At 40.8% G+C, this 22031-nt stretch overlaps 1 protein-coding gene across 3 annotated transcripts in view; it reads left to right on the top strand.

Moving 5' to 3' along the window:
- The window catches only part of KIN (Kin17 DNA and RNA binding protein), a 33852-nt gene extending 18642 nt beyond the window's left edge, over positions 1-15210 (top strand). For all 3 annotated transcript variants that reach the window (XM_002929700.4, XM_034643533.1, XM_034643532.1), the window contains 6 exons: positions 2457-2586; positions 4635-4685; positions 8156-8224; positions 9148-9247; positions 10961-11061; positions 14877-15210. In XM_002929700.4, the coding sequence (XP_002929746.1) occupies positions 2457-2586; positions 4635-4685; positions 8156-8224; positions 9148-9247; positions 10961-11061; positions 14877-14939 (514 nt within the window). In that variant the 3' untranslated portion in view covers positions 14940-15210. The remainder of the gene's footprint in view (positions 1-2456; positions 2587-4634; positions 4686-8155; positions 8225-9147; positions 9248-10960; positions 11062-14876) is intronic.
- Positions 15211-22031: the final 6821 nt, after the last annotated feature.

The following is a 22031-nucleotide window of genomic DNA, read 5'->3' as shown; positions in this document are numbered from 1 at the left end:
AGAGCATGAGCCGGAGAGGCAGGGAGGGAGGGAGAGAGAATCTCAAGCAGACTCCACACAGCACAGAGCCTGATGTGGGGCTTGACCCCACAACCCTGAGGTCATGACCCGAGCTGAAACCAAGAGGCAGACACTCAACCGACTGTGCCAGCCAGGGGCCTCACTTTTGCTTATTTTTTTAATTGGATTGTTTGTTTGTTTTAAGATTTTATTTATTTGAGAGAGAAAGAGAGCACGATCAGGGGGAGGGGCAAAGAGAGAGGGACAAGTAGACTCCACGCTGAGTAGGGAGCCTGATGCAGGACTCGATCCCAGGACTCTCAGATTATGACCTGATGCTTAACCGACTGAGCCACCCAGGCACCCCGGGTTGTTTGTTTTTTATGCAGCTTAGTTTTAAGAATCTCTAGTAGCCTTGGGTAAACTCAAGGTTCCAAGCTGAGAGAAATACTGAAATACTGAAGTAATTTATCAGTGTATTTGAGGATTCCCTGTTGATAAAATTCAGGTATTATGGAGAATTTGAAGAGAGTCAAAAAGCAGAAAAATAAGCTAATGTTTTTCAAAAACATGGAAAAAAATCTTCAGAAAACAAGACTAGCAAGCGTTTCCTGCTGATCATTGTAGGAAATAGGTGGTTTGCAAACACGCAAACATGCAAACATGATCACTAGACCCCAAATACCCACTCAGTCCTCATTTCCCATTTACTCTGGTTATTCGTGCCTCTTATATAGACATACTGTGGTTGACTGTGATCTGGAATTGGTGGTAAGTTTGGCGGATTCCTAGCTCAAAGTACTTTTAAATCTAAAGGACTTTTTTTTTTTAAGCAGCAAATTGAAGAGTTCATCTATGTATGGACTTAATCTGTTCAGAACCAAATGTGTATATTTATAATTGTCACAAACTTGGGGGATTTGTCCGGTAACAGAATCAGAACTTAGAAGTCTATTCAGGGAATTGAGTTATGTGACAAAACCCAGTAAGTGAAATTTCAAAAGGGTGAATGTAAAACCTTACAGTTCGGTGAAGGAAGAACAACTTCCATGAGGACCCAGTGGGGGAGTCCTGACCTGCAGCCCCTGTACAGAAATGTAGTAGGGGTGTTAGTTGACTCCAAGCTGAACGGGAATCCTTGCAGTAACCTGGCTGCCAATAAGTCTAATCCTACATTTAAGCGCCTAAAAAAAACCAGTCCAAATAGGGGCACCTCAGTGGCTCAGTCGGTTAAGTGTCTTGCTCTTGATTTGGGCTCAGGGTCTTCATCTTGAGATCGTGAGATCAAGCCCCGAGTCCGGCTCTGGCCTGGGCATGGAGCCTGCTTAGGATTCTCTCTCTTTCTCTCACTCTCTGCTCCACCCCCTCCCACTCACGTTTCTCTCTCTCTAAAAAAAAAAGTCCAAGTAATAATTCCATTGTTTTTCTGTTAATCACACTTTTTTCTTGGTTATCTCCATGATAGCTTCACGTGTGTATTTATACTTTGTCTTTTGCAAATGTGACAAACTAAATGATTACACTGGTAAGATTAATTGACATATTAACTGAGCATGCATGTATTTTATGTGAGTCACAAGATAGTGACTCACTTTACAGGAAAAAAGTAAATATATATACAAATATATACACATTATTATATGTACAAATCATATATGCAAATGATTATAATACAAGGTGGAGTGTGATACATGCTACAAAGTGCTGTGGCAGTCCAAACCTTCCTGAAGAATGGATCTTAAAGAATTGGAACAAATGGAGATAATTGGAGACATTGTTCTAGGTATAAAAGAAGCGCATGCAAATTTGCAAAGGCATGAAACTGGCATGGCTCAGTCGGTAACGAGTTATTCAGAATGGCTGGTGTATGCAAGAAGTCAGAGAGAGCATTCTGGGGCAAATGGTGACAATTTTATACCACACTAAAAAAGTTAGAATTTACACTGTCAATTCTAGGCAGTCAGGAGCAATCAGAAATTAGGTGACATGTTGAGATTGCTTTCAAAAAATAGAACTGACAGTAATGGCTAGACTTCTTTGCCAGCCTTTTATTAATCCTTGCAATTGAGCTCTGAGTTGGGTCACATTGTTATCCCCATGAATGGATGAGGAACTGAAGCTTAGAAAAGTCAATCGCCCAAGGTCAGAAGCAGAAGTCTCCTTAAGCCCTGATCTCCCTAACTCTGAAGCCGGCGCTGTCACCACTCTGCGGTGCTGATCATGGTTGGCACTAAGTGAAGGGGCGAGGAGAGGGAAGGAGGCATGAGGCAAGAGAGGTTACGTGTTCTCATGGTGCTTCACGTCCTGCAGGCATAAATACAGGTCTTCTGTAGTTTTGACTAATCTGTTGTAAATTAATCATGTCACAAATTTCTTCCGTACTGTTCCCCTGCATATTATAAAACCTTCTTCTGTGCATAGTTTTTTTTAACAAGCATGGCTCTTCTTTTTACCAGTTCCTTGGGACCAAGCGCATTGAATACCATCGGGAATGCAGCATCAGTTAAAAGAAAAGAATCCTCCCGGAGCTCAGCTCAATCAAAAGAAAAGAAAAAAAAGAAATCTGCACTTGACGAAATCATGGAGGTATAGTTTACAAGCTGCTTATTGATGTTTTAGCAGTTAGAGGAATGACATAATTCATACTAAGGAAAGTTAAATAGTCTCACCAATTCTTGGATTAATATAAAGTCAGAAAGTGTATGCAGACTAGGTTAGGGGAAGGGAGTCTGGACACAGTTCCATCTGAGTAGAGTTGGAATCGCTCATCACAGGTTTACTTTCCTGCCTCACATGCTCTCTTCAGAACTCTCTGTGTGTTCATGGTCAGTGGAATTCAATCAGGAGGACTTTGGCGGTCATTGAAGCTAGAAACGAAAGCTCTGTTTCCCTTCTGTGGCTGTGTGAAATTGGCATCCTCCATGGATTCCTTCCACCAGACTGTGCTCTCCTCTTGTTTCTGACTTCACTTGCCACCTCCCAGCCAGCGAGAAGAAGCTATGACATATTTTTAATTTGACTTAACCTGATGGCTAAGCCCCCGTGATGAATCCTTGAAAACCCGTGATTTAAGATCTAGGGCCATACTTTGGCTCTAAATCTACCTGCACCTCTAGAGCGGTTCTAAATCTTCCTCTCTCCCTTTCCACACATAGCCTTACCTTATCAATACATTTATGAAGTAAGTAGAAAGGATAAGGACAGGCAAAGAGAAAGAAGAAATGGATATAAGAAGCTGGCTTGATTTTCCCCCTCATATCATTTCCTCTAGTCTCTCCAACGCTCCTCTTCATTTGTGAAGGGATAGAGGCAACTGTTTGGTCTTCCCCATATCTGGGTGTTCTTACGATGCAGTGCGGTCTAAACAGAGAGTATACTATAAAATGTACAGTGGGAGATGTGGTCGCTCTATCACTGAGCATATACTGAGTCGCTGTTACGTGCTGGGCATTGTGCAAGGTCACATGTCTGTGTAGTATGGAGAAAAATACAGTCCCTGTGTGTCACAGGGCTTTCGTTCTAATAAGAGAGATGTTCCATGAACAAGTGAACCAGTGAGTAAGTTATTACAAATGCTAAGTGCTAACGGGATCTGAGGGCGGGCCATGGGGAATAGCTTGTGAAAAGGTGCCAAGGCAGGAAAGATCTTGAAGGAAAAGTGTCTGGAGCATGGCGGGTATGAGAGTGGTAGCATTTGTGGTTTGAGAGAGAAGTAGGATCAACATCTTACATGTCTCAATAGGCCATGACAGGAAGTTCCTGAATCTAATTCAAAGTAAACTGGGAAGCCAGATGTACCCGCTTTGTAAAACCTGCTGAATTTAGAGTGTTCTTTGTTCATATTGGAAAGTTGGAGACGTTAAAATGGGATTCATGATCAACCAAAGAATTGTAGCATTCTGTCCCATTGAAAGTTGGGACTTCGGGTTCACTTACGGCCGCCAAGAAAGAAAAAGGCTCCATGTGGCACCTCAGCGGCCAGACAGCGCTCTTTGGACACCCTTGTGCTTAATCTCTTGTGGTTATCTTTTTCTTGCCCTACATTCATAGGATTTATTATCCTTATCAAACAGAGAAGCTCCTTTTTGCCATCACTGTAGAACTGACCGAGCTGCAGAAAATCGGTTTGAAGTGTTGTGTCTTTACCACATGAAAGCGTTGCTTGATGTAGCGCTGGCACGTGGCCTTCAGTCTTGACCAAGTAGAGGTCGCTTGTGTTTATTTTCTTGGCCAGTTGATGTGCTTAGTCACATATTTTTGTACGTCCAAGTATGTGTGTGTGGTTTTTTAAACATAGTGGTTTTTTTAAGTAGTCTCAACACCCAGTATGGGTGGTTTTTAAACATAGTGGTTTTTTTAAGTAGTCTCAACACCCAGTATGGGGCTCGAACCCACAACCCTGAGATCAAGAATCGTACACTCCACCCACTGAGCCAGCCAGGCGCCCCCCCCAAGTGCTTTTTTTTCTTTTAATCAAAAATTAATTGCAAGAAATGTCTTGTCTTGCAATGTCTTGTCAGAGCTTGTAAATTACACAGGTATATGGTTTACGGGGTTCCTTTGCTACATTGAATGGTATTTGAAATAAACTGAGGATTTTGAAGAGAGAATCCTGTATCTTCTGTGTTCTACAGATCGAAGAGGAAAAGAAAAGAACTGCCCGAACAGACCACTGGCTACAGCCTGTACGTATCCACCTGGAGCTTCCCAAGTCCTGAATGCTTTTAAAAAAATGAGTCATGTAAAGAGCATTTGGTATAAATGACTGAATTTCTCAAATATACTTAAATCATATGGATAGATCGATAACTTTCATGACTTCTTTTTATCTGATCTTAAATGATCAGTTGCACATGTATTGGAGAGTTACTTGACGTTTATAGGCTGGTAAGATTTCTTCAGTTTCTTTATTTATTTTTTAAAGATTTCAGTTATTTATTTATTTTTTTAAAAGATTTTATTTATTTATTTGATAGAGATAGAGACAGCCAGCAAGGGAGGGAACACAAGCAGGGGGAGTGGGAGAGGAAGAAGCAGGCTCATAGCGGAGGAGCCTGATGTGGGGCTCGATCCCATAACGCCAAGATCACGCCCTGAGCTGAAGGCAGACGCTTAACCACTGTGCCACCCAGGCGCCCCTAAATATTTCAGTTATTTATATGACAGAGAGAGACAGCGAGAGAGGGACACAAGCAGGGGGAGTGGAAGGGGAAAAGCAGGCTTCCCGCTGAGCAGAGAGCCCCATACGGGGCTTGATCCCAGGACCCTGAGGTCATAACCTGAGCCAAAGGCAGAGGCTTAATGACTGAGTCCCCCAGGCATCCCCAGATTTCTTGAGTTTAATGTCAGATTCATTTGTGGACATCTTGAATTTAAGCCTGGAATTATTTCCAATTTTTGCTATAAGACAAGGGTTGTGTTTTCAGAAATGGGACTGAAAGGTAGAACTGTGGATGCCAAAGCATTTGTTTTCAACTTACAGTTTATTAAACTTAGAATCTCCCTTGAGGTACTTTGTCGAAAAAAGCTGGTTTTAATTTTACAAACTGAAGTAGAGCTTTGTATTTTATTGTATATTTATTTATTATTGATGTTATTTTAAGATAATTTTGAAACATTTAAATAATTTTAAACACTATTATTTATTGATGCTCCGTTTTGAACCCAGGTGGGAAGTTTTCATAAGATGCTCAGGGTGCCTTCGTTAAAGCTTCTGATAGAAGCTGGTTTGAGCAATAACAAGAGACTGAAAAGTAGTGAGAATGTATGTTATGTAGATAATTTTGATTCAAAAAGTAAGATTAACAATAACCTAGAAGGTCAAGAAGTCCAGAGTTCTCATTCAGATCTCCGTAGTCCTGCTCCCTCTACGCTGGAAAACAATTTCGCCTGCGCATCTTAGTTGGTGGTCTTCTACTTGGGAGGCCTTTCTGCCTGGTGCCCATGTGAAGGCTGAGGAAGCAAGTTAGCTAACATGACAGTACTTGCTGCTTTCAACAGCGAATTACCTCAGTGAATTCTTCCATCAGCCCTATAAGGTAATTTCTGTTGTAATTCCCATTTTAGAGGTGAGAAAACTAAGGCATCAAGCATTTGAGTAATTTCCCCAAGGTCATAGAGTAAGCACTGAGCCAGGATCTCCCTGGCGATCTGATTCAGTAGGCTGTGCTCTCAGCTGGTCAACAGAACTACCTTGTGGGGTGTCTCAGGTGCCCTGACTCCCCGTCCCTGAGTACAGGTTTAGTCAAGATCAGTGAAGGCTGGACCTGAAGGCAAGAAACCACCCATGTATTGTTCTGTTTTCTCCATTCCCGTAACGAGCATGTAAATATGAATAGTTTGATTATTGTTTATGAAAATGTAACCAAGAATTTTGCTGAAAGCAGTCGTTCTTACCCAGAGAGTAATTCACAAATTTTTAGAGAAGTTTTTTTTCCAGATTACATATGTTTTACTACTACCACTTTCCAGTCTCGTATGGTCAAATGCATATTTTCACCAGCCTCCTAGGTGATTCTGATGTATGCCCTTCATTGGTTTAAAGGAGAAAGAAAAGAAACCAAAAGGAAAAAAAAACAGAGAGAGAGAAAGCATTCCAAGTTTTAGTCCAAAAAGTTTCTTTGCATTGATAATACTTTCAATTCAATTATATTTTCTGTTTGATAATTCTCTCTCATAAAAAATTATTCAGATATTTTTCCTAGTTCCTCCTACAGAGCATTACATTAAAAGTGAGGGTCATCCAACAGTGCTCTGATGACTCAGTGTGTGTGTCTCTTATGTTGAAATACCCAATATGTTTGTTAAAATAACCAGCAGTCCACACAGGTAGACTGGAGAGCTTTATTGTTTAAAAGAAATATTTGAACCGATCTATTGTGTGAGCACGTGTAACTAAGCCCAGTGATGTAATGAGTTAGCTTCAGATTTTAAGTGTGTACCCATGAGGGTCTTTGACAAATTTCGCCCAGAAACACTCTGCCTAAAGCAGAGAAGATCTTTTGGCGTTACCTGGCTTTGTTTAGAAAGTTTTAGGTTCTTAGAACAGAGGCTTAAGAATAAGACCATTTCTCTTTTTTTTTTTTTTTTAAAGATTTTATTTATTTATTCGACAGAGATAGAGACAGCCAGCGAGAGAGAACACAAGCAGGGGGAGTGGGAGAGGAAGAAGCAGGCTCAAAGCAGAGGAGCCTGACGTGGGGCTCGATCCCACAACGCCGGGATCACGCCCTGAGCCGAAGGCAGACGTTTAACCACTGTGCCACCCAGGCGCCCCAAGACCATTTCTCTTAAACATGTTTTTCTGCTATAATATATCCTCCCTACAAAGTCCTTACTGAATTTTGATTAATAAAATTTTTAGCCTGGCTTACTTGTGACCGTCTGGTACCTCTGTTACATTCACTTGCAGTAGCAAATACAGAATCACTGTAGTGAGTTTAGCATTAAGTCAGGCAATTGAATTTTCATGATCAGCCGTCAGACAGCTAATCTAAATCAGGAAAATGACGATGAAGAAGCAAACTCAGACTGCATTCATATGAAGTAAGCCCAGATTTCTCTCTCACTTGAGAATTAGATGTTCAGAAGAACGGTACTTTTAGCTGGAGCTAATCTGGAAGAATCCTGTCTGTATCAAAAATTCAGAGTAACCTAATGAGAAAAGAACATTGTAGAAAATGTCATGCGTAAGCTCAAAGACCCAGTTTCTTGCAATTCCCGGTGAGACCTGCCATCTGAGTTTTTATCAGCAGTGAACACCAATAGTGTAATATCTTTGGCCCCTTTCACTCCCTTGAATGGAGAGAGAGAAAGAAGCTCTCTGTGAAAGACATGGATTAATAGGGTTGAGATTGACAGATAAAAGTCCTAGATTTCAAGAGACCTTCAGTGTGGAAATCAGCCTTGAGACAGGTTTTTTTTTTTTTCCCTTTTGGTAACCATGTTGAATAAAGGGAGAAAGGAGAAACAAAGGATCAGTAAGGGAATGTTTTGCATAATTGGGAAGGCTTAGAACTCCAAAATTTCTTATTTAGCAGAGCAGTTACGTTTTGCTATGATTTTTGGTGAACGTAGTTTAAAGTGAAGGAGGAAAACCGGAAAGCTAACTTTATGTCTTTCCCTTCATCTTTATTTTTTTGTTGTTGTTTTCTAGGAAATCATCGTGAAAATTATAACCAAAAAACTCGGAGAGAAATATCATAAGAAAAAGGGTGTTGTGAAGGTAAGAATGGGAGGTAAGAATGGGAAGGTAAGAATGGGAGGCTTTCACCTTGTGAAAGGAGCTGGGGGCTGGCCGAGTCAAGCCATTTTGATATTGCTGAAAAATCACGTCCTCGGGGGAGGAGAATTGTGTCTCGGGTTCTTCATGGTTCCAGAAGCTGAGTTCATAATCAGTGGAAAAATGATTCCTTTGCGACCATAGTTTCTATTTCACCTTGGTGTACTTTTCTTATTGGAGCACATTGTATGTACGGAATCCCGCTGGCACAGCTTAAACTCACTCACTCACTCTGCGTGCCTTGCCAGTCAGTGAGACGCATCCTCTTTGTTAATGATGGGCAAGACGATCACATCCCCGGAGTTCCAAGGAGGACTTCCTTGTTGTGTTTTGCCCGAAAGACTTTTCGTTGCTCTAGGATTTTAAAATTTTAAAGTCTATTCTCCAGTCCTTTTCTCTCATTGCCATTCCAAAATAGTTCCATTCTGGCACCCAGCATTGTGCGTGCAGAAATGCCTCCTATTGTACTTCAAGCTAGGCATTCTTCCCCTCACTGTATTTATTGAAATCATATTCTAAGATCGCCAACCAGTCCTTTATTCTTTCCCCACGAATACCTTGGCTAAGCCATGAATTGAATTCTTTATTAGGAAGCATAGAACCACCATATTGTACACCCAAAACTAATATAATACTGTTGTTAACTCTACTGGAATTAAAATAAAAATGTAATAAAATTTTTGAAAATTTAAAAAGAGCCTAGAATGCGTAGTGGTATATGGAATATAAAATAGTGTCATTTATAGAAGGAGTTACTCTTACCTTTTGACTGGAATTTCGTTTGTTTTCATCTTATCTGTTTCTGTCCTTTGAAATTTGTGTGCACTTATTTCTGCTATTATAAAAGTGTTGATTTCACATGACAGGAAGTAATTGACAAATATACAGCTGTTGTAAAGATGATTGACTCTGGAGACAAGCTGAAACTTGACCAGACTCATTTAGAAACAGTAATTCCAGCACCAGGTAAATCTTTTTGCAGACCATTTAATGTGTATGCTATCAAAATGAGTGGTTCCATCCTTAAAACCATAGTTTCTTGACATTACTGTGTAGTTACAGACACGGATTTCCTTTCTGGAAATATATAGCTGCCGGTATAAGTGATGTGCTTCATTTCAGGTGACACAGTAGTTTGTTTACCAGTCCTCTGTGAAAGCTATTTTGTGGCATGAATCAATTTTCCTTTCCTGGGATCCTTTTTTTTTTTTTTTCTGAAGCAAAACAAACTTACAAGGAAAAAAAATCAGTCATACTATGGTTATTATTAATATATTTCTCTAGCTACCTGAGATAGTAAAGTAAAAATCTGCATTGTTTTGCTTTTTCTTTTCCTTAATTGTCTGTATCATTTGGGGACTTCTAAATATCTAGTATGAATGCTACTTTGGTTAGGGGGTTTGCCTCTGACCCAGTCTTTGTAGTGGTATCATTGCTGGCATGGTGACAGTGTTATTAGTCTCTAAAACTTCCACTTATCAGATCTTTTATTTCCCACTTAAATAAAACTCACCTTATGGCTAAAAAATTTTTTTTAGCTTTAGTGAGATGTAATTGACACACAGTAAGCTGCACTTGTATAAAGTATACAGTTTGATCAGTTTTACCCTGTAAATACTCCTCACGAAACCGTCCCTACAATCAAGATCGTGAATGTGCCCATCACCCCCCAAAGTTTTATTATTTTCTTTTATAATTCTTGTCTGTCTGCCACCCCTCCACTCCAGCCTCCCATGTCGCCCGAGGCAACTACTTGTCTGCTTTCCATCACTACAGATGAGTTCCTGTCTAGAAGTTCATATGAATGAAATCATACCATGTGTCCTGTTCTTTGGTCTGGCATCTCTCATTGAGCATAATTATTTTGGATTCATGCATGTTGTCACGTGTATGTGTAGCTCACTTCTTTCTATTGCTAAGAAGTGTTTCATTGTATGGGTGTACCACCTTCTGTTTATTTAGTCCCCTTTTGATAGACATTTCAGTTGGTTATAGTTTTTTTGGCTGTTACAAATAAAATTTCCAAGAACATTCATATGCAAGTCTTTATGTGGACATGTGGTTTCTTTCTATTGGGAAAATACTTAGAATAGCTCACTCATAGTAGAATATGTTTAAATTTTTATGAAACTGCCAAACCATCCTATGATTTTTAAAAAGAGGCAAAGTGGAGTGCCTGGGTGGCTCAGTTGGTTAAGTGTCTGTCTCTTAATTTCAGCTCAGGTCACGATCTCAGGGTCCTGAGATTGAACCCCACGTCAGGCTCTGCGCTGAGAGTGAAGCCTGCTTAAGATTCTCTCTCTCTCCCTCTGCACCTCCCCCTCCACTCACACACCCTCTCTCTCTTAAAAAAAAAAAAAAGCCAAAGTAAGCTAATTTTTTTCTGATTATTTCTGGACTATAGACATTTCCCCTAAGTACCTTCTACTCCTTGCAATCTAAAGTTAAAACATATCCCTTTGATAAGTGAGTGAAAGAAGCCATGAGGATTCTTATAATGTTAACAGTGATCAAGACATCTCCTTTAGAACATTACAGAGGTCTAAAATGTTTGAGAACTTCTAAGAGGGTTTTGGTTTTCGTCATGTTCATTCAGTGTAACTGTACTTTGCTGTAACAAAGTAGAAGAAAAAAATGACCATTTCTTTGCATTTAGTGTGATATTCTTTTCTACTGTAGGAAAAAGAATTCTCGTTTTAAACGGAGGCTACAGAGGGAATGAAGGCACCTTAGAATCCATCAACGAGAAGACCTTCTCAGCTACTATAGTCATTGAAACTGTAGGTACATTGACACAAAGAAATTTCTGAATGCTTTAAAAATGTGCCATTGTTCTTTTTCATTGGGTTGGTCTTTGTTTTATTTTAGAGTCTGGGTTTTTTGTTTGGGTTTTTTGTTTGTCTTCTGTATGGAAATCTGTAAGCTTAGTTTCGGTAATGACTCTGCCATTGTAAAGCATTTTGTGTTCTGATTTCAAAAGAAATGCATATGTGTCTTAGCCCACTCAAGCTGCTGTAATGGCATATTGTAGACTGGGTGGCTGATGGGCAGTTGTGCTTTTCACACTTCTGATGGCTGGAAATGCGAGAACAAGGCACTGGCAGATTTAGTGTCTGGGGAGGGCCTGCTTCCTGGTTCGTGTGTCCTCACCTGGTGGAAGGGACAAAGGAGCTCTCTGGGGTCTTAAAAGGGCACCAATCCATTCATGAGGGCCCCACACCCACGACCTCATCACTCCCCAAAGGCCCCGCCACCAAATACGATCACATTGGGCGTTAGGTCACAGCTATGACTTCTGGGTGGGACACATTCAGTCTATAGCAATACTCATTGTGTAAAACCTGAAGAGGACAATTGAATACAAATGACTTAAAAATTACCCATAATCCCCCAGCCAGATAACTGCTTTAATGGTTTGACCTGTTCCTTTCTGGTCTCTGTATTTTATAAAGTTGTATGCAATACATACAGTTCCACATCCTGACTTCTTTTTCTCTCACATCTAATATAAAACTCAATTTGGCATGGCATAATTAGTGGGGACTACAGAGGCAGAAGGAATGGAGAGAAAACCCCAGAGATCAACATTTTAACAGTCCTCCCCTTCTTTCATGAAGGGCTAAAAGATAGCAGAGGTCAGTAATTTCAGGAAATCTGATGTGCAAGTAAAATCGTTGACTGGCGTGGAACGGATGGCTCACTGACAGGCCCTGTGAGGCCTGAGATGTCTCCCGAGGGAAGGAAGGGCCTGAAGCAGGCTTTCCCCCGCCGCCTGATGCATTTTGGAACTACAAATGACTGTGCTGTGCCTCTCGCGGTGAAATCCGTTTTCACACCCAGTACCATAAACGTTAGCATTTGGGGGGATAACAGGCCCCTCGGAGAGTCTGCTGACCGCCCTAAGCGCCCTCTAGAACTACAGGTAGCTGCCGGGTTCATGGGTTGCGCGAAGGGGGTCGTAGCACCTGAACCCATCGCTGGCCTGTTTGGCAAAACCATGTAGGTCCTTATCTGAGAGAAACCGCATTTAAGTAAATTGAGCTTTTTTTTTTTCTGTCTCTGACAACATGAACTTAAAAACTGGCATTGGGGGCGCCTGGGTGGCACAGCGGTTAAGCGCCTGCCTTCGGCTCAGGGCGTGATCCCGGCGTTATGGGATCGAGCCCCACATCAGGCTCCTCCACGGTGAGCCTGCTTCTTCCTCTCCCACTCCCCCTGCTTATGTTCCCTCTCTCCCTGGCTGTCTCTATCTCTGTCGAATAAATAAAATCTTAAAAAAAAAAAACTGGCATTGATGAGCATAAACCATAAGGAAAGGAAAGGAAAGGAAAAGGCATCTCCCCTGGTACTGAGAAATGTAGCGATCCAACTAAATTCATAGACCGAGTTTTTTTAAAAACTTGGTCGATTTTTCTCTCTGACTCAACCAGCATGAGGTCATGGAAAATCTCATATTTCCTTGGCAAAATGATTCTCCTGCACTTTTTAAGTGCATAGTCCTATCCAAATGAGATCCTGCTTCAATTCATGCTTTCTTCTCAGGGAAACGCAAAACAGCTAATCCCTGCAGACGTCGTTCTAGGTTCCGTCCAGATCCTTTTGGGCCACAGTGTGTGGGTTTCACGGCCCTGTTCCTCTCCTCCCTCGCCGTACCCAGGCAGCTTCTTCCTGACCTTGTGTGGCGCACAGAGCCGCAGTGAGGCAGGACCCAGGAGGGCCCCGCGTGAAAGGCCTGCTTGACTGCAAAGCAGCATGCACATTCCAAGGGAGAAATCCACCTGCTGCTGTTCTTTCCTTGCGCAGCTTTCCCCCACTTGAAAAACAGTCTGTTCGTGTGAGCGTGTGTCCACTCGTCTGTGTCTCCATGGTTCCTTCACATCATTGCCATGAGACACGCAAACTTTCTAAGGGATTTCTCTTGCCATTCTTTTTTATCATTTCTGACATCTGAAATTGTAGCATCAGTACCAACATATTTGAAATTTACTCATTTATTAAGCAGATTTTTTACAGTTTAACAAATTGTTCAAAAACAGTTTCAGCCTTTTAGCCGATTTGCCTAATTAACCGAATGACTGGCTCCCTTCTCATTCCCCAGCTTTGTATTCTTATCTGAGAAGCATACTTGGCCACAGGCCTTTATACTTGATAATGAAAGATTTAACCTGAGTCGTGCTTTATCTGGGAACTTACTTTTTTAGATACAGTCATTATTTTACATTAAAGGAATAGCGTTCAATAAAGGATTGTTATGGGGACGTATGATTTGCAATAAAAAATGTTGAAATCTCACTTCGGGGTTAGAGTCCTCATCGTCATCATTGTTTTATATTTTGCAAGAGAGGACCAGCTTTCAAATTTTAACCAAAAGGTTCAATAAGAGCCAAGAATCATTGAGCTCATACTCCTATCATGTTCCAAATATTGTGTAAGCACTTTATTGACTCATTAATATTTCCCAACAGCTCGGTAAGCTGGGCCTATTGTTACTTCCCCTTGGGGACAGTGGGGTACATCACTTGCTGAAGGAGGGATTTGAACTTGGTCAGTCTGTTCTCAGGGCCCACACTCATGCCTCTGTGTTCCCAGGTTGTATTCACTTTGTGACAGGGGTTATTTCCTGGTATCTAGTTTAACCCTTTTCCTTTCTTTTGGATACAAACAGAAAAAGCAAATACATTTATTTATTGTTTTAAAGAGTTTATTATTTGAGAGAGAGCCAGAGATAGCAGGAGCAGGAGGGACAAAAGGAGAGGGAGGGAGAGACTCTCAGGCAAACCCCCTGCTGCACGTGGAGCCTGATGTGCACTCGATCCCAGAACTCTGAGATCATGACCTGAGCCAAAACCAAGAGTCGGAGGCTAAACCGACGCCCCACATATGTGCCCCAAAAGCAAATGCATTTAAAGTTGAGCTCATTTTTGGCAAGAAAGACCAACCGAGCTGTCAAAGCTAAACTAGACAAACGTGTTTGAGTATGAGTGTCTGAATTGCTTACCATAATATTTGCTGTTGAAAAAGAAGGCCCACAATGGCACAAACACGGTAGAATTTAACTTCTCATTCTAAAAGTCCAAAATGGGTGTTCTTGATGGGGGAACAGCTCTTCTCATAGGGGTGACGTGTGAGCCCAGGATTTTTCCAGCTCATGTCTCCACCACCTTCAGCAAGTGGCTTTGACAGTTGCTGTGTCCGTGTGCTTCAAGCCAAGGCCGAGCGGGGTGGGCCGCATGCGAGGACCATGTGCGTCGCTTCCATTCCTCTCTGTGGCCGCGGCTCCATCTCACGACCACACCTCACCACACGGGGAACCAGGGAGGCATCCAGGGAGCAGAGGACACACCGAACAGCCAGCAGGTCCCTGCCACAGCATGTCGTGATGACACATTTCGGTCAGTAAAGCAGTCGCAGCAGTTCGTGTTGAGTATGCCATCAAGTAGTTTAAAATTCAGAGTCACAGAGCAACGTCGGCTCCCATGATGGGGTCGCAGGGGCACGGAAAAGGCGCGGTTGCATCTTTACATGTAGTGTCATTTTCTTGTCTTTTAAGTACCTGTGTGTTTTTAATCTTTTTTTCAATTGTTTTAACTTGTAGGGCCCTTTAAAAGGACGCAGAGTTGAAGGAATTCAATATGAAGACATTTCGAAACTTGCCTGAGTTTGAAAATTTGTTAACACATGAAAACCCTAAAGCATCAAATTGGTGTTCACCAAGGCATTATGAGACTCTACTGTGTTAGGGTGTTTCTTTTGTATAGAGCAAATGGATTTATTTAAATATTACTGTATAGTTGTTCAGCTAAGCTTATAGAAAAATCTAATTATGTCTCATGAAGTATCAAAACAATGTGATTTTGTTCTTGTTTTTGTTTGCTTTGTAATATTTCCTTAATGACGTTTTATCTTCATTAAAAGAATGTTATTGTAAAGTGTTTTATATTAAGACTATTTAGAATCATAGAGGAAATCTTTCATATACTCTATATTTTCTGTAGTAAAGTTGTGAACTATAAATACAATGACATTTTAAAAACTCAGACTATCAATAGAGTCGCAGCTTTGTGGAGATAGAGTTCACACACCATATAATTCCACCCATTGAAAGTACACAATTCTGTGGTTTTTAGTACATCTGCAGAGTCGCACACCCGTCCCCACTATTTACTTTTAGAACACTGTCATCACTGCAGAAAGACACCTTGTGCTCGTGGTCGCTCCCTGTCCTCCCTCTCTCCCCAGCCCCTGGCAGCCCCTGGTCTACTTCCGGTCTCTGATTTGTCTGTTCTGGAAACGTCACATCGGTGGAATCATATAACATGTGTTCTTCTTACGACGAACTTCTTTCATGTAGCATCATGTTTTCAAGGTCCATCCACGTCGGGGCCCGTATCAGTACTTCACCCCCTTTTGCTTGCTGAGCGGTAGTCCACTGTATGGATAGGCCACATTTTTTAAAATCCATCAGTCAGCTGATGGACATTTTGGCTGTTTCTGCTTCGGCGCTATTCTGAGTAATGCTGTTAATGGAACATTCAGGTACGAGATTTTCTGTGGACGTCCATGTTCAGCGCCTAGGAATGGAGTCACTGAGTCTCACTGTAACTCACAGGATACCATGTTTAACATTTTGAGGAACTGCCAGACTGTTCCAAAGTGGCTGCACCATTTTACAATCTGATCGACAATGCTAAACTATACATTTTTAAGTAATAGAGCAGTGTATTAGGGATGCAAAAGATAGGAAATCCACCTCCTAGTTGGGTTATGAAAAAAAGATTTTTTTAAAATTAATGAATGTATAGCTCACAGGATAAAAGGAGCAGACCTTAGCTTCCAGCGGGGTTCAGAGTGTGAACAGCCTTATTGGGGGTTGGTTTCTGCGGGTTTCCTTTCTCTGTTGGCTCCACTCAGCCCCTCACACCAGCAAGATGCCTGCCAGCATCTCCAGCTTCACATCTTCCCTTTCTCCCACAGTTCAAACAGAAGACCAGAGTTGAGTCTTAACTGGTCCACCCTGGGACAGATCACTCCAAATGCAAGGGTTGGAATATACTGAATGGCCAGACTCAGGTTGTGTGCCAGCCCCAAGGCCAGCCCTCTTTGACTTAGCATCAGGGAGAGGTGAGAAATTCTCTTGTCAGAAGCTGGGAGAATATATGCTGGTGAACAGAAACAGAAGACGCAGCACAAGACATAGTAACAGGATGATGTCAGTAGCTTTGCCAACACGATTCTTCCAGGAGGAATTCAAGCGTTTCTGAACTAACTTGATAACATAGTCCCATGAAAAGGAACTGGGTTTTGGGGTTGAGCAGACTTGCAATAGAATTTTGGCTGTTCTTATAACCAGCTATGTAATCTTAGAAAAGATCATGCTCTTGAATTTCAGTGTTTTTAATACACAAATTGTCACAAAAAAAAAATGTGTCCCTTTAGGGTTGTTGTGAGAACTACAGAAAATACATAGTAAGTGTCAGACATGGTGGTGGGTTGTAGTTCGGTAAATGGAGCCACACGTCTGTGGCCTGGCCTGGTATTAATCTGGCCCGAAGAATTTCAGGGGGGGAAATGGTTCTTCCCGATAATAATATGGTAAATAAACCACGACAGATTGCACATGCCTCCCCCAAATCTCTTAAGTTTGGAATCACCCCCCTGGTTTTCTTCATGGGAAAAAAATGTTTCCTTCCTACCTCCCACATTTTTATTCTTTTCCCCAACATCTTCCTGAAATTATCTGCCCAATGAAATAAAGTGGTGTCGTTGAGGTGACTTTTAACTTTTAAAAAATCCGAAGCACAAAAATAAGATTCTAGGTGCCAGGACATTTTTTCCTGTAAGTTCTTAGAGGCCATTAGTGGTTAGGTTACACAAAGTGACTGTAGGCACCTAAAATCAAATTTTATATGGACTTTTTTTTCTTTTTAAAACATCACAAGCTACTTTTCTTTACATAGACTTTTTTTTTGTCTTTTTTTAGATCAGTTTTAAGTTCACAGGAAATTAAGCGAAGGTACAGAGATTTCGTATCTATCCCGTCCCCACACACGCAGGGCCTCCCTCACTATCCACATCTCCCACCGAAGTGGCACATCCGTTATAATGAACCCGTGATAATGATTGATGCATCGTCATCATCCAAAATCCGTAGTTCATATTAGTGTCCCTCCTGGTATTTACAGTCTATGGGTTTGGACAAATAGATAATGAAATATATTCACCATTATAGTATCATACAGAATAGTTTCACCAGCCTGAAGAATCCTCTGTGTTCTCCCTATGCATCCCTCCCTCCCTGCAAGTCAACCTCTTGGCAATCACTGATTTTTTTTTTCTTGTCTCCATCGTTTTGCCTTCTCCATAATGTCATATAGTTGGAATTATACAGTATGTAACCTTTTCAGATCGGCTTCCTTCACTTAGTAGTGTGCATGTAAGGGTTCTCCATGTCTCTTCATGGCTTGATAGCTCATTTCCTTTCAGTGCTGAATGATATTTCTTTTTCTGGATGTACCACAATCTATCCATTCCCCTACTGAAGGACATCTTGGTTGCTTCTAGATTTTGTCAATTATAAATGAAGCTGCTATAAACATCCATGTGTAGTATTTATGTGGACATGTTTTCAAATCAAGGTGAATATCAAGGAGCGCAATTGCTGGATCCTATGGGAAGAGTATGTTTAGTTTTGTAAGAAACTGCCGAACCGTCTTCCAAAGTGGCTGCGCCATTTTGCATTCCCACCAGCAGTGACTGAGAGTTCCTCTTGCTCCATGTCCTCACCAGCATTTGGTGGTGTCAGTGTTTTGATTTTTGGCCATTCTGATAGGTGTGTAGTGGTGTCTCGCTGTTACGTTAATTTACAATTCCCTAGTGACATATGACATTGAGCATCTTTTCACGTGCTTATTTGCCATCTGTGTTTCTTTGGTGAGGTGTCTAAGTCTTTTGCCCATTTTTTAATTGGGCTGTTCATTTTCTTATTATTGAGTTGTAAGAGTTCTTTGTGTATTTTGGATAACAGTCCTTTATCAGATACGTCTTTTGCAAATATTTTCTCACAGTATGTGGTTTGTCCTCTTATTTTTTTCATTATATCATTTGAGGTCATATGAAATTATTGGTCATAGTGTCTTGGGAAACCAAATTCCCTGAGTTTTCTTCATTGGGCATGCCATTGGATCCTATTGCCTTCTTTGCTGTTTTCCCCTTATCTACACCTGTCTCTCCATTTTTGCTGTCATACTTGAGTAAATTCATTGAACAAACATTTACCGAGCGGCTCTGGTAAGTAAGCCATTGCAGTAGGTGCTGGAAATTTAAATGTGAGAAGTGGGTGTGGACCCAAGATGTGTGTTTTGTAGGAATTGACAGTGTTCAGTGAACTGATACTCGAATGAAATGATTGGCCAACAAAGAGAAACTTGATAATCTGGGGCAGCAACTTAAAAATCCACCCTAACTTGGCTGGGCCTCAGTAAGAGATTCCATGAGCTAATATCAGGATACACCTCAGTTCCTACTTTGCTAAAATAGAATCCCAGGATTAGAATATGAACCAGCCTTGACTGTTAAGTTGGTTACAGGGTTGGCTGAAGTGCCCCCCAGAAACGTTAAGTGGATAACTGAATCATCATACTTTTATTAAACGGAAACATCCTTGATTTTTCTTTCTCCTACAAGGATATTCCAGAAAAAGTTACCACCGTAGACATGGCCAGTGTGGAAAAAGTGTTAAAAATAATAATACTAAATTCTTACCGCACTTTTATGTATCCAGCATACATGAGCATTATTTAAGCATTTTTATGTATTCAGTCAGCCAGGTAACTTTTACTTTGATCATACGGGGTCTTTGGAGTGACTTATCTCTCTTTCAGTTGGGATAAGGCTGAAGAGAAAATGCCACTTTTCATGGTATTAAGTCATCCTATAAAGCATGTAGAATGATTTGCATAAGATCTCACACCAGTAGGTACGAAAATAACTCCTGATTCACAGTTCATTTTTACTACACATTGAGATAATCTTTAATTTCCTTTTTTTCCCAGTTATTTCTTTGGATCACCAATTTTCCAACTCTTTGAAAATGTATTTGATTTTCAGTAATTTCAAAATACAAGCAAACATATGAACTTATGACAGAGATGTGATCTGAGCCAAGAGGCTGTTTTTTTTCAAACATGGGCTCTCATTTCCCTGACAATCAGACATATATATTTGCTTGGTTTAGTGGAAACCTTTTAGATTGATACTTACAAAGCACTTTGAAGCTAGGCTACAGAAGTCCTATAGATGATTAATACATATGACAGATAGCAGCCCTGTGATACCCAAGCAGAGATTTAAGTTGAATACCACTACTCTAGACAAAATTAAATAGTGATCAATTCCCAATGGGTTGCAAAGTGCTCCAAAGAATAAGAAAACATAATATAGGTAATTGTCAAGTTGTTTTATTGCTGAAAGCATAATACTTTCAGAAACTAATCAAGAGGTAGACAGTGGAAGAATTTCTTCCTTTCCAACTATCCCTGTTAATTTGGTTCTTTCATCTGAAATTCAAAATTGATTATTCATCTAACTCTAATTATATAGAGAAGGCATATTACTGGTCTCAATGGGGGCATGTGGACAGTATGAATACGAGTTTAGTTTTATTATTCAACACACCAGCTATTAATAAAGATTTTGATAATTTGAATAACATGGATTTGACTTTAAATCTAGTTTATTTGCTAGAACCCTTGTTCAATATTCTGCATATAAATGCACAGCCCAAGATCATGATTATTTTTAGAACTACAGAGCACATATAAAATACTAGGACTCAACCTAAACTTATATATCTAAAGGTAGAAAAGTCTTAAGGCCTAAATTTTTACCAAGTAACAGAATTAATTGTAAGAACCCACTTTTGAAGTTTGTGTTAAATATTAGCACTTTAAGGTCAGTATTTTTGAAATAGGAAATGGGAAAGATACCGCAGACTTTTTTAATGTATCATAGGTAACCGGAGATGAAGCTGAAAGGCAATGCCATTTACCTCTCAGCACTGTGGTCACCTTTGGATTCTAGAAATATCACATTTCTTTAATATTTTACAATTAGGTCAAAAGATAATCACTTGATTTTTCAAATACAAGTTGGGTGTGTCCAAAAAGGGAGTTTTGTGTACTTACTAAAATAAAAATGACTTTTACTAAATTATGGAGAGAAAGATTCATAACAATGTACCTTTAAGCATTTTTTTAAGTGCAATTTTACCACTTTGGCCTTTGGGAATATATCCTGATTCTAGGAATTGATTTTTAAAGGGAAGTTATAAACAAAGGAAAGTGCAGATTCACAGTGAATCAGATTTGCACCATATCACCAAGACCGACTAGATTAACGCAGACTAATGCAGTCGTCCGATTAGCTGTTTACTTACTCTGCCTTATAAATGTCGTGAGCCTTTTGTTAGGACATAACTTGCCAGCTAAATTTATTTTGAAATAAAGTCGAATCGTACAAGGCTTAAATGTAAATGGCGTTCCTCTCAGGAATTGCTTAAATACAGACCAAAGTTCTGCAAGGAATACTCAGGAAACCTCTGCATTCAAGAGCATTAAATCTGGGTGAAATGTGTGGCTTCCAGAGTTTGGAACGTGGTTGTCTCTGAATTTGTAGTAACATCAACACTGTGTGCAGTCAGCCATGTGAGGTCATGTCCGGAGCGATTTTAAATATGTGAAGAATTTGGGAGCCATACCATCTCTGGGGTGACTTTGGGATAACGTCAGGGAGGCAGAACTGTTGGGAGGGATGGTAATTTAATAAGCAGACGCCCACCCATTTGTATCATATCTTATCTGGAGAATGGCTTTGAGAACAGAAAGAGGTTGGTGAACTAAGGCCTTGGGATGGTATATTTTATGTGTCAACTTGGCTGGGCCATGGGGTACCCACAGAGTAAGTCACACATGCTTTGGGGTGTTTCTCTGAAGGTGTTTTTGGATGACATTTACATTTAAATCATAGGCTGAGTGGAACAGATGGCCTTTGCTAAGTGGGCCTCATCCAGTCAGTTGAAGGCCTGCACAGAGCAAGAGGATGACCCAGCGAGAGGGAACTCTCTAGCTGCCTGTGGATTTCATCTGCAACCCTGACCCTTCCTGCCTCATGCCCTTCAAACAAAAACATCGGCTTTCCCTGGGTCTCCTGCACCATCGGTCAGCCCACCCTGCAGGTTTGAAACTACCAGCCTTTATAATGATGTGAACAAATGGTCATAATAAATCTCTCTCTCTCCCTGTATGTACATACACATATATATTTCTGTTTCTCTGGAGCACTGACTTACACAGGCTTCATGGCTAAAAAGAGCCTCTAAGGCCAGCACTGTGGAGGGAATCCTGGCTAACCACATCGGGCCATCACAGGTATCTTGGCACGTCTGTCTCAATAGCTGGTGACAGGGCTTTAGTATTTATAGCCACAGAACAATCAAGATCAAATAACTTCCCTGTTCTTACTTGATGTTTGCCAAATCACCTTCTCAGAAATGAACATCCCATGGACCTGACAGCGTAAAAATGTACTCAGCCTCCAAGGTTGAGGACCTGACACTCGAGAATAATGAAATCATCACAGTAAATGCCAAATGTAGGGCTCTGTCCGGAGGCCAGTCTGACTCGCCAAAGCCACTTTCCTTTGCATGACCTTGATGAACGCATCTTAACGTCGGAAAACTCAACAAAATCCTAAA

The sequence above is a fragment of the Ailuropoda melanoleuca genome, chromosome 15, assembly GCF_002007445.2.
Source record: "Ailuropoda melanoleuca isolate Jingjing chromosome 15, ASM200744v2, whole genome shotgun sequence".
NCBI classification, from domain to species: Eukaryota; Metazoa; Chordata; class Mammalia; order Carnivora; family Ursidae; genus Ailuropoda; species Ailuropoda melanoleuca.
The sequence above is the reverse complement of the archived record's forward strand: the minus strand, read 5'-3'. Positions and strand labels throughout refer to the sequence as shown.